This window comes from Clarias gariepinus, chromosome 7 (assembly GCF_024256425.1).
Source record: "Clarias gariepinus isolate MV-2021 ecotype Netherlands chromosome 7, CGAR_prim_01v2, whole genome shotgun sequence".
In the NCBI taxonomy this organism is placed as follows: Eukaryota; Metazoa; Chordata; class Actinopteri; order Siluriformes; family Clariidae; genus Clarias; species Clarias gariepinus.
In genome coordinates this window covers 28,119,286-28,132,278 of record NC_071106.1, presented here as the reverse complement: position 1 = coordinate 28,132,278, position 12,993 = coordinate 28,119,286, and the positions used below count along the sequence as shown (strand labels likewise).

At 37.7% G+C, this 12,993-nt stretch overlaps 1 protein-coding gene across 3 annotated transcripts in view; it reads right to left on the bottom strand.

Annotated features, from left to right (window-relative positions):
- Nucleotides 1–12,699, bottom strand: part of zbbx (zinc finger, B-box domain containing) — a 41,496-nt gene extending 28,797 nt beyond the window's left edge. For all 3 annotated transcript variants that reach the window (XM_053499880.1, XM_053499879.1, XM_053499881.1), the window contains exons 1-6: nucleotides 12,615–12,699; nucleotides 12,267–12,346; nucleotides 11,893–12,006; nucleotides 5,787–5,862; nucleotides 4,962–5,013; nucleotides 3,798–3,907 (exon numbers count right to left, since the gene is read on the bottom strand). In XM_053499880.1, the coding sequence (XP_053355855.1) occupies nucleotides 3,798–3,907; nucleotides 4,962–5,013; nucleotides 5,787–5,862; nucleotides 11,893–12,006; nucleotides 12,267–12,325 (411 nt within the window). In that variant the 5' untranslated portion in view covers nucleotides 12,326–12,346; nucleotides 12,615–12,699. The remainder of the gene's footprint in view (nucleotides 1–3,797; nucleotides 3,908–4,961; nucleotides 5,014–5,786; nucleotides 5,863–11,892; nucleotides 12,007–12,266; nucleotides 12,347–12,614) is intronic.
- Nucleotides 12,700–12,993: the final 294 nt, after the last annotated feature.

Genomic DNA, 12,993 nt, shown 5'->3' with positions numbered 1-12,993 from the left:
TCATTATTTGTTTTGAAATAGGAACCGAGTGAAAAAGATGAGATGAGGAATGTGATTTGAGACAAGGCCGAAATGGTTATGAAAGAAGCCAGCCAGAACTTTGTTTATTACTTTTCATACTAACAGCAATGCTCTCTTTCTTTCTTTCTCTCTCTCTCTCTCTCTCTCTGGCTTTTCTAAATGAGAAACTCTGGGCATCCACTTTTCACACACACACACACACACACACACACACACACACACACACACACACACACACACACACACACACACACACACACACACACAGATAGAAACTCAGACATGCTTGTACTGTGTGTACTTTATAACAACCCCTTCTGATCAAGTACCAACATTAATAGAGCCATAATAACTGTCATTTAATCAGTTACAGCAGAAAAGACCACACCTACAAATGAGGCTATCAAACAAACAGTAAATATGCAAGTGTTATAAAGAGTAGAGGACTTTGAAAACTATGCTGTTGAGCCAGATCAAATAAGGACTAAACTGATGCAGACTACAAATTGATGTAATATGCATAGAAGAAGAGTGCCCAGTGAATTGTGTGATCTTAGACTTTAAATATTTATGAGATATACAGCATTGATCTTGAGGTCTTCTGATATGAATCAAATGTAATTCTAAAACTTTAGGGTTCAATGACACATTCCTAGCCAATTCCATTTGGGGATAGGGTCTATGGAGCATCAAGAATCATTTTCTTTCATTTATTCAGTCATTTATTCATTCATCCTCATAACATCACTTTATTCTATTCAGGGCTGTGATGGCAAACAGAAAACACTAGATAAGAGGTGAAGATATGTTCCTCACAAATCACAAAATAAACACACACACACCAAAATGGGGCAAATTAGCGAGGCAATACACTTACTAGAAACAGGAGACCTTGAAAATGTGCACAAAAAAGTCTGTAAGAAACACTATAGAACTAGAAATCCTGGAGCTGTAAGGAAACATTGCTACCACAATGTCGCCACTCAGAATTTCATCTCACGCTTATTGGATCACAGGATGAAGTTCACGGTTTGGTTGAATTCAGAAGCCAAGCCTATGCATTTTGAATGCCAAGTAAAAGAGCAAAGAAATGGCATTGGGGTTTTTGAGCATCTTTACTGACCTTATGGGCAACTGCTAAATTATAAACTCAGCCCACAGCATTTAGGACTTGCCTGAAGCACGATTTTGGCAAAACCAGTAAGGAGAATGCAAGCCTGCCTCTTTATGAGAGACAAGACCAAACCAATATGTAAAATGTCACATGCTGGATAATGTTTATGTACGGACTAATGAAGTGATGCTGAGGAGATGGGACTTGATTTTGAAGTACAGTGGAAACAACCAAAGAGCCCTAGAGATGAGATGCCCTGATCATGAGATTTCAAAAAAAGAAAATACTCACTTGGACAGTGCTAGAAAGAAGAAATCTTGTAAAATTAGGGTTGAGTGTATATATCGCATGGGTCATCCATCCTTCACTGAAAACTGATTTTACGGATAAACTGAAGACACACAGTATGCTGAGGATGGGATTGTGGGATCTTGAAGATAAAGCAGCAGCACCAGTGTTTGCAGATAGGTAGAGTGGCTCATCAAAGAACAGATGTCATTGTGCTGTGGGTGTGCCCTGGAGATGACTTAATGCACGGTGGGCATGTTGCCATGGAGATTGTTATCATGCTAAAGCTGTGTCAAAGTGTCAACACCACAGGGTGAGCCACAGGGCTAAACCTGAAGAGGGAGAGGACTAGCATAATATAGTGTGTTCAATTAGGAATTATTGGAGAGGGGAAAGCTCACACAAAAACTACTCAATGGTTCGAATTAAGAGATTATTATAAATACAAACATCAGTGTTATGTTAAATTCCACTCTGATTATAATTGACATTTACTGCAAATCAAACCACTATGGCGCTGCCATATTAAGGAAACATCTGCAAAGCTATTGCTAAAGTAAAATTCAAGTTACAAACTATGCAGGATTTAAGTTAGTGGCCAGGGGTAGCTCAGTGGTTAAGGTATTGGACTACGGTTCGAAAGATCCCGGGTTCAAACCCTACAACCACCAAGTTGCCACTGTTGGGCCCTTGAGCAAGGCCCTTAACCCTCATTGCTCAGATGTATAATAAGATTAAAGTCGAGATGTAAGTCGCTCTGGATAAGAGCGTCTGCCTAATGCCTAAATGTTAATGTAAGTTAGTCCAGTACTTTTAATGGCGCAAACATGCAGAAATTACTTGGAGCAAGGTCAGGATTGTATGGAGATCTGTCAATAACTCCCAGCTGAGATCCTGTAATGTGCAACTCGAGTTCTTTAATGATTGTGTGTACAGTCTCATGTGATACTGCATAATCTGGTTTCATTCTAGCAACAGAAGCACTAATTTAGAGACGTTCGAATTGGATCTGAGTGAGAAGGTTAGAAGAGTCCTAAGGTAAGAAAAAATATAAACTGAAATGTTAATTTTTTTTTTACAGGCAATATAATATGTTGAGATTTAATTTTCATGTAACAGAATCATTGTCACAGTGAAACAGGTTTGAGGCCATTAGTTCCATTAAAGAGAAATAGTGATGGTGTCCACAAACTTTTGCCCATATAAATAAGTTGGTTAAATATGAGTTACAAATGTTAGCATTACTGACAGATAGACGGACAGACAGACACACACACACAGAGGGACAGACAGACAGACAGACAGACAGACAGGCAGGCAGGCACACACACACACACAAACTCACACACACAACACATACACAACGCATACACACAGAAGACGAGTGTAAAGAATGAGGTGTTGACTTTTAGAACGAATAGGAAAATTGAGCTCCACAATAGCTATGAGTGAAGAAGGTGACAGGGTTTGAATCAGTAGTCTACAGAAGGAGGGTGCAGTGTGGAAGCGTGTGAGAATGATAAAAGTGCAGTGCCATCATCACGCTGTGTGTGAGTATGCGAGTGGGTGTAGTAGTAGAGAACAAGGGCCTCACAACACCATAATGATGAAAAAAGGCAGTGCCATATCTCTCTCTCACAGAGCATGCATCCCTCATCCTATTTCCTCTGAGTCAGACAGTCAAAGAGTCCCTGAACTTCGCCAGGATGGCTCATACACAGACTCATCACTGTTACTCATATATGTGAACTGCACTGACAGATGGATGGATGAAGCATCTGGATGGATAGATAGTCTTGTAAAAATCAGTCAAGGCAACTCTGTACTATATTCTTAAAAAATTATTTTCTATTCTTCTAAGGAAATTTTCTTATTTTAATCTTTTTTTTCTGTCTTTGGGTACAGTATTTCCCTATGGTAATATACTATAGTAAAACTATTATTTGGAGGGAGAACAGATTGATAAATATGATTATTCTAATATAAATAGAATTTTAAAAAAAGGGGTTAAAAAAATAGGATATGTATTTTGGGGATGGATAAAATGGATGGGATGGATGGATGGATGGATGGATTTAGAATTACAGTGTAAAACTGTAATTAACTCATTCTAAGTTGTTCTTGTTTTCTAAGAAAATTAGAAAATGTTTCCTTAAGTTCCTTGGCCATAATTTTTGTAACACATTACCAATCCACTTAGATATTAATTATTTAAATGTTTGTTTATATAGTAAGTGTGCTGTGTATTTATTGTCCATTCATATGAGCCTTTTTAAATAAATTTAACTGATGTACTTTCTAAGCATATATTACCTTACCTAAGCGATGTCATTTAATAGGAAGTTGAATAGAATAAGAATGAATGATGACTCACCAATCCAGCAGTTCGAGCTTCACACTGGCCACATGCTTTTCCTTTTAGCCTGGATTTTCTGCTCTGTCCACCTTTTGTAGGTGGAGGCTCAGGCACCCTTTCAACTCTCTCTGAACACATGTGCACATACATACACGTAGTTAAATACCTTCAAGCTAAGTACTTACACACAAACATTTCAGACAAATAGAGACTTCCTCCAGAAATGTAATAGTCATCATATTGACTGTTTGACTGTTTTTTTAGATGGTTTCTAAGTAAAATTGACATGACATGAATTAGAGGTTAAAGTAGGTTCAGTTCAAACATGACTCGTGTTAAAAAGTTTCATTTATCAATAATAAACTGGGTGCAGCCTTGGGAAAAATAAACCTCTATTCAGCTGTATTAACACATATTTTGCTTCTTTTTATGAAGGCTAGAGCATTCAGCATTATAATGTAGCACAACACAACACAAGTTTATTCAACATGCATACCCATCATGCAAAGTGACATTCATTGAGCCTAATGTTTATGAAATTACACAAGATTTATAACTGCTGCATTGCAATTTATCATACTTTATAGAATCATCACTGGGAATAGTCATCCTGACTAAACTGTAATGGTTGAAGAAACTGGTGGTAGCATAAGGATGGCCATCTGTTCATGATTGATTTTTAAACAATGTTTTTGTTATATGGAAATGTCGCTGATTATATGAAAGCAGTAACAGAATGAATTGAAATCTGCCCTGAGTTGCTACATTCAGTTCATACAAAGAAAGAACCTTTAGTAATTTTGTACTGCTACAGTACCATGATGAGAGCAAAGTCTATTGATTGCCTATAGTGTTGATTTGTTGTAATTAGAAGTAACCAAATTAAGCAAATGCTATGAAGTAAATGACTAAGTTTGGCTCTGCGGACAAAGGTGCAATGTTAAAGTCTTGTACTGACTCGGACTGCATCTTCATTCTTTAAATTATTCATCAGTAACTGACTGTCAGGGTGTGGTGGATCCAAGTATCATTCCCTCTGGTGAAATTTAGCTTAATCAATCCGCCATGTTTTGGGGATTTAGTAGGGGAACTTGGAGGGAACTTCCAAGAACATGTGAAAAATTTATGTGAAAATGCTATTACAGTACATAGTTGTTGCTTAAACACACATACAGTACGTACCCGGCAAAGGCTCGTTCTTCAGAACTTTTATCTTGATCTTGCTGGGGGCACTCTGACAAAAAACACACACAATTTATCATCTGTAATTATAGAATAAAGTCTCTTTTGCGTTAATTTACTGTCTTAATTAATTTAATATTTGTGCTTAAAACTGCTTAAAATGTAGGCTTTTAATCAATATAAACTAATAAATTACATTAATACTGCAAATAAAAATAAAAAAAGATTAGTCAGACTACTGTTGGGCTCCTGTAGTCATTTTTCCACAGGAATCATAAAATGCTACCTAATGCTACCCTGGCATTCTGGAATCAGAAGAGTCATGCCGTGTAATACAACAGCATTATGTAGTATAACAACAGCTCCACCTCCATGTCGTTCACACAGAAATGTGAAAAATTGAAGGTGCAACAATACCACCTTGAATAGGCTCATTAATAGCAGGCAGGATGGTTTGGCCTTCATTATACCTCAACATGCTGTGTGAAAGGTGGAATGGAGAAAGGCAATGCGGTCCAGACTACATAGCAAAACAACTGGCAAATCAAAATCAGTTTTATTTATTTTTTTAATTACTGACACATAACAGGAGTTGCACTATGCCATAAATGTAAATCAGGACCAAAAAGACAGCTATTTTGTTTTAAAACTGGCTAATCCAAGTAAATTCCATGAGGCCATGATCTCTAATTTTAATTAAGTGCAAACCAGTAGTTATTTAAAACATGATAATTATGATAGCTAGTCAAGCACATGTATAAAGCAATGCATTATAGTAACTGCAATGGCTTTCAGATCTGACTGTATGGCAGAGTGAATCCTCACTTTTTTAAACTTTTTCTCTTTGTCCTTTGTCCCATCCTGGGTCTGAGCAGATTTCCAGTGAAAAGCACCATTCTTCCTGTTAGAACATATTAAACCAAGTGATAATTCAATGCAAAGGCAATGTAACGTTTAAATTCTCAGGTCAGGGTCATGAATCACATTTAAGATAGGCTCAACGTGAAGCAGAGTGCTCGAGATGCTAGAGAGATAAATCTCGGTTAAAGCGGAAGCCATTACCTTCAATAAATAACAATAAAAATAAAAGTCATTGACATCAAAAACTGAATGAAATGAAAGAGATAGTGACAGAGTGAGGGTAGATAGAAGGAAGATAGAAAATAACAAAAAATAAGAGATGTGGATGTGATAATGAGAGCAAAAGATATATATATATATATATATAGAGAGAGAGAGAGAGAGAGAGATGAGAATACAGGGTAAGCAGAAGGAGAGGAGGAGGGAAGAGACAGAATAGAAAAGGAAAAAAGCTAGCAGGGAGAGTAAGAGATAAAGATGCAGAGAGGTAGAGAGAATATGACAGAGGACAACAATCAGAAAGTAGAAAGAGTGGGGAAAAGAATCGTGAGAAATGGTGGAAGAAAAAAAGGAAGAAAGGGGAAAAGAATAAGCGTTTTTCTTGTGGAAATAAGAAAGCTAAAAGAGTAAATCAGAGTAAAAGAAGAGTGAAAGCAATAAAGCAGAATAGAGAGGCAAGAAAGATGGCAGATGACACATAATAGCAAGAAACAGAAAATGAGGGTGAGAGAAGGACTCTGTGTGTGTGCGTGTGTGTGTGTGTCCACTCTGCTTATCAGCAAGTCCTCAGTGAGTGAGAGGCTCATTTAAGGCTGAGGATTAAAGACACTCAGAGCTGAACACAGGAAAGCGACAGTGTGCTATCATCAAGCAGATTAGTACAAACACACACACACACACACACACACACACAGAGTGTGTGTGTGTGTGTGTGCGTGCGTGCGTGTGTGCGTGCGTGCGTGCGTGCGTGCGTGCGTGCGTGCGTGCGTGCGTGTTGGTATTTACTGCAAACCTACCCAATTATGATGTTTTTGGTGTCTAGCATTTACTTTTTGCATTTACAATGAATGAAGACTAGCAACTGAACTTAAGTCTGACACTATTATTATATGATTTCCCCTTTTAACAAAAAATGGCACAAATCTGAATTTAATGAACATCTCATAAAAATTTTTTGACTAATCCATTGACAATTAAAAATATAAATTGTGATTGAGTAAGTCACTTACACTTAGTCACTGTGAAAACCCTAAATTATGTAATTTAATTACAGTTCCAAGAAAAAGAGGTTTGGACATTTTAAATTAATTTGCTGGGCTGGATTAAAAGTTTTATTGGACCAGTTGATATATTTGACACAGCTGATCTAAATAATTTTAAGGTTAGAAATAGATAAATGTCTTTAATTTCCAGCTCATGCTGTGATTTTTAAAGAAAGGAATCTAAAACTTTTAGATTTGGGTCCTTTAAAGATTGTTTATATTTCATTAAAAGCAAATAGGAGCCATGCCAGTTTCTGCTTCTTTAATAAATTAACCCTGCTGTTCTCATCAGGTTTCCTATTGATATGAACAGTACCCAGCAAAAGCTGCAAAAATTTCAAATGATGCATTAGGCCATAATTGACATTGCAAAGTGCATGAAGAACAACATACAGAAAACATCTTTCTTTATGCTATATTAAATTTCCAATGTCATTAGGCAATTTTAATTCCTGGATGAGCTGCAAAACACACAGTATGCCAAGATATTAAGGCATGGCTACGTTTATTCCAACCCTCCCTTTACCCCAGCAGTGATTCATCACGATGGAGTGTGTACACCACAAACATGTCTCTCCTTCACACCAGATGAGTTATGAGCTCATATATCCTGATTTAAGCCCCTAAAAGAGCCACAATATAATTCCACACCCAGGTCACATCAGAGTGTTATTAATGAAATTTTGTGAGGGTTACTCTGAGGAGGAGGGAACTTTTTTTTTTTCTTTTTTTATTGAAAGCTAATTACCCTGACTAATTCTGGCTCTAATTAATCATTTTTGGTTTACTGGCAAAAGCAAATCAAACCACAAGCCTCTTGCATTTGTTTTCATTTTGTACCCTTAATCTAAGGATGAAATCCTTTTTGTCTATATTATAGGAAATGTGACTATGGTTTTAAACATGTTATTTAAAAAAATTTAAACTTATGTAATCAAAGGTGCAGCCTAGGAACAAAGTAGGAATACAACCTAAAACAGGATACCAGTCCAGCAGAAAAAAAAAAAAAAAACTCACACATTTATTCATAACATTGTATAATTACCCTATGTTCAGGTCCATAAGTATATGAACAGTGACACATTTTCAGATTTTTCCTTTGTGCACCACCACTGATGGATTTTAAATATAGAAATCAATGTGATTGAAATAAATACTTTCAGCTTGAACTCAAATGGCTTAACAAAATGTATTTTATTAGCTGTTTAGCAATTACATTCTTTCATTTTCACAGGGCAAAACGTAAGAGAACAACTGACTGATTAGCAGTTTCATGGCTATTTGTTGCCTGTTTTTAGTTATTTCCTGACAAATTAAAAAGATAAATGATGTGGCATTGTTAAATTTGCATTCTGTAGTATTTCATACAAACTTGTAAATGCAGTCCAAAGAGGTGCCGATGCAAGTAAAGCAGGCCATCGTTACAGACTGTGTAATTTTCTACATGGCCAAATCAATAATTTGGTAAATGCTTAAAAATAATGAATGTACTAGATCGGCCTTAAAGGCCTTGAAGTCCACAGAAAACAGCCAAAATGGATGATGCCAGAATTCTTACCTTGGTAGGGAAAAACATCTTGAAGTAGCTAAACGTATCATTGTCAAAGTCTACAATCAAGAGACATTTTGATGAATGTAATCACAATGGGTTTACCTCAAGATGGTAACACTTAAGAAGAAAAATCTCAGATACACTATGTAAAAACACCTCAAAATAGCCCGAACAGTTCTCATACAAGATTCACTTGACTGGAATAAATGACTGAAAAAAAGGAATTGGAGAAGGAAATGAAGGGTTCCTGCTCCAAAGCACAGCACATCATCTGTCAAACATAGTGTAGATGGTGTTATGGCATAGTTTATGTATCCAAATCAAAAGCCTTGGATGAACAAAAAGTATCACCTCTTACTGAAGACTCGCAACAATGCCTTTAGGTCTGGTGATGCACTGGCCTACAGTACAGCTAGGACCAATCTGAGGCGGGACATTAAGATGGCCAAGCAGTGCACAAGAAGTACACTTTTCCAACTCCAATCCCCAGCAGATGTGGCGGGCATTCTGGCCATCAACAACTACAGGCCCATCAACCCCTCAGCCCCGTCCACTGTTATCTCTAAACAACTTCTATGCTTGATTTGAAAGGGATAATCTGGAGCCTGCAATCAAAGCTCCCCGCAGACTACCAGCCACTAACATTCTTCAGCAATGATGTGAGCGATTAATGCACAGAAAGCTACAGGGCCTGACGGTTTCCCCGAACGCGTTCTCAGAGTATGTGCTGTGAAGCTGGCGGGGTTCCCACAACAGACTTATGTCTCTAACCCAAGCTATTGTATCCACCTCCATTGTGCCAGTACCTAAACACTCCACTGCAACGCGCCTTGATGACTACAGCCCAGTAGTGCTCACCCCATCATTACCAAGTGCTTTGAGCAGCTGGTCCTGGCACACCTCAAAATCTGTCCTCCTGCCACCCTGGACTGCTGCACTCACCCCTTTTTCACATGGACAATAAAGACACCTATGTCAGAATGCTTTTCCTCAATTTTAGTTCATTGTTTAACACTATCATCCCCTCCAAGTTAGTCACCAAACTCAGAGACCTGGGCATAAACGCGTCACTATGCAACTGGCTTCCGGACTTTCAAGGCCAAGCATGTTCGGATAGATCACCACAGCTCTTCCACCCTCATCCTTGGCACCGGAGTACCACAAGGCTGTGTGCTGAGTCCCTTTCTCTACTCTTTCTCCTCTGACTGCAAATGGTTCCAACAAAGTTTGCAGATGATTCCATGGTGATGAGTCAGCTTATAGAGACTAGGTGGACCGTCTAGCTGCGTGGTACACTGGCAACAACCTGCTGCTCAACAGCACCCAGACCAGCATCTGGCTCAAAAGACCAAGGAGCTCATGGTTAACGTCAGGAAGAAGCAAGGTGAAACACATACCGGGGATCACTCCTGGACTACCAACAGCTTTAGTCTGGTCAAGAAAGCTCACCAGCGCCTCTACTTTCTAAGGGCTCTGAAGAAGAACTCTCTCTTCAGCCATCCTGGTAAACTTCTATTGTTGCACCATCGAGAGCATCCTGAGCAGCTGTATCACAGTCTGGTATGGAAACTGCACTGTGTCGGACCAGAAAGAGCTGCAGAGGGTGGGGAAAACTGCTCAACGCATTGTAGGAGCTTTAGTTCCTAAGATTGAGGACATTTACAAAAAGCGGTGTCTCACAATATCACAATATCATCACAATATATGCAGAGCACACAATATCACAAAGGACTTCTCTCACCCTGCTCATACGCTCTTTCCCCTTCTGCGTTCTGGGAGGCGCTACAGGAGCCTCCGGACAAAAACAGGCAAGTTCAAGAACGGCTTTTCCCCACAGCTGTTTCCTTGCTGAACTCTGCCTCCACCCGAGCCCATACACATTGACTGGATACATTAGATTACCTTGCACTACCCAAATTGCTGCTCTCACTATTAAACATAAACTGAACACTCAGGACTGCACTAACTGTTGCACATATTATATATTCTGAAAAATTACCTTCTCATTCCACTCTGTGGAATAACAAGTTGCATAAATGTATATAACCTTTTCTACTGCAATATCGCAACCACATATACAATCTGTTTCTTCATCTATAACCAGTGCACTCATTGTACATAACTTTTCTCTGTGTATATTTTCATATGCATGCTATTTTAACATGCCATATATCTTTCTTCTTTGCATACACCTAAATCGTTACATGTCTTGTACATCTGTATACTTTTTACATGGAAATTATGTATCATAGTATACAATACCTTCCTTATTACACCCACTTATTATTTATTGCTGATTTGCACATTGTATTTACCTCCTTCACTGTATACAGTGTATACATATGCAAATTCTTTATCATAGTATACTGACTTCGTTATTGCACAACCTATAATCATTTGCTCTTTTGCACCCATTGTAATTTATCTAACTCACTATATACCGTTTATATATGCAAATTATTCTGCACTGTGAAAATGCACTTCTGGTTAGATGCTAACTGTATTTCGTTGCCTTGTACCTACATGTGCACTGACAAAGTTGAATCTAATCTAATCTAATAATTATGTATAGCTTCCAGATCTTTTAAACTACATGGTTTTGTACAGCATCACACAGCCAATTTTGCCTTTTCTTCTTTTCTCATTGTGCACATACAAGCCACAAATGAGACACATCTAGATAGGCTAGTACGTACGACCATCCAGCAGGTACCTGTAACAGGCTCTATGGCTAAGGTTGCCTAGTGAGTTAACTTTAACCACACTTTTTGACACAACACCTGTTCAATGAAACAATGCAAGGACTCAGCAGCAATCCACTTGGCCCTAAAGTTTTTATTGCCATTTCTGAGATGGCACAACATTGTGGTCTACTTAGAAAATGTAATGATAACCAGCTATATTAGTGAGTGGGCAGCATGAGGTCCATCACTAGCTGCAATTAAAGTATATCAGTGGAACCACCGGGTAAAGATGCAGACTTTCATGAAAGTGGCATACTCATTGACTAATAAACCTTGTTGTAAGATCTCTGCAATAATGTGTCTCTGTTTTAAAGTGCTATTGTATACATCGATAATTTGTTTAAAATGTATGTTTTACATTTTTTTAAATATAGCACATTTTTTTTATGATATCGATCCTTGATGTACTAGATATATTGTACTGTCTATAAAAAGTAAAGCAAATACAGCATCTTAGGCTCCTCTTTCCCACTCCATTCCTCTACTGTCATCCGTGTGTGTGTGTCACTCACTCTCGCTCCTCTTTCTCATAGCTCATAACCTCTTTGAGTTGCTGCAGGCGAATCTCCATTTCTTTGTTGTCCTGGCTGAGCTGCGCCGTCTCCATACGTAGCTCACGCAAATTCCTGTAAATCCCACAACACACTTATACATACATGTATGAAATCCTAATTACAGGAGCAATGTATCAGGCAGGCTTGAGAGGATAAGTTTCACATCTGACAAATTCATTTATGCTAATTTGTAAGAGTAAGATGAAGATCTATCTGACACAATCCAGAGATTACCATCGGCATGATTAACACATCTGGTTCAATAAATCATTTGCAGTAATAAAGATACTAAAAACATAACCAGAAATTACAAAGTGGAAAAAATATCCAACCTGGCATTCAGCTTTACTGATTTGGGCTTGGGCAGAGCCAAAAAGTTGTTCAAATTCATGGTTGTTGATTAGCTTTCCTCCTTAAAAAATAAATAAAGATTGTAAAAGTGACTTTCAATAATAATAATAATAATAATAAAAATAATAATAAAGCGCAATACAATTTAACAGTACAGTGCAACATAAAATATCACACTGTATCAACATTTAAATATAAATAACAAATACAAAACCGGAACTCTCTATAAATCCTGAAAATAGTGTAACTTTAAATACTTAACTCTCGTTAGGTTTTAGCCTTAAGTTAGCGCCCTACATTTAACATGATATCCAAGGTCGCACGCATACCGTTAAAAGGCTGCCACACCTGAAAAACGGGAGAGAAAAAAAACAACTTAGATAAAACCTATTTTTAAGTACAATTGCTTTTTTTTAAGTGAGTTCATTTGACCTAGTTGACGCCTCGATTTCCTGTGTACTTGTGTCACTATGGTAACAGCAGCTATCGCGAGAGTAGACACGATATTTCCGCTACGCGAAGAAGAACTAATTCCTGATTGGCTGATAGGAACCGCTTCTCAGTAGTTCATAAAGAGTATAGATAATATAATTCAATGACATGTTAGTTATTTAAGCACTTATTTGATAATGTATCCGATGTTTAAGTAATGAATTAAACTGTTTAAGCATGTTTTATTGAAATAATAAGAAGTTTTTTTTTTTATTA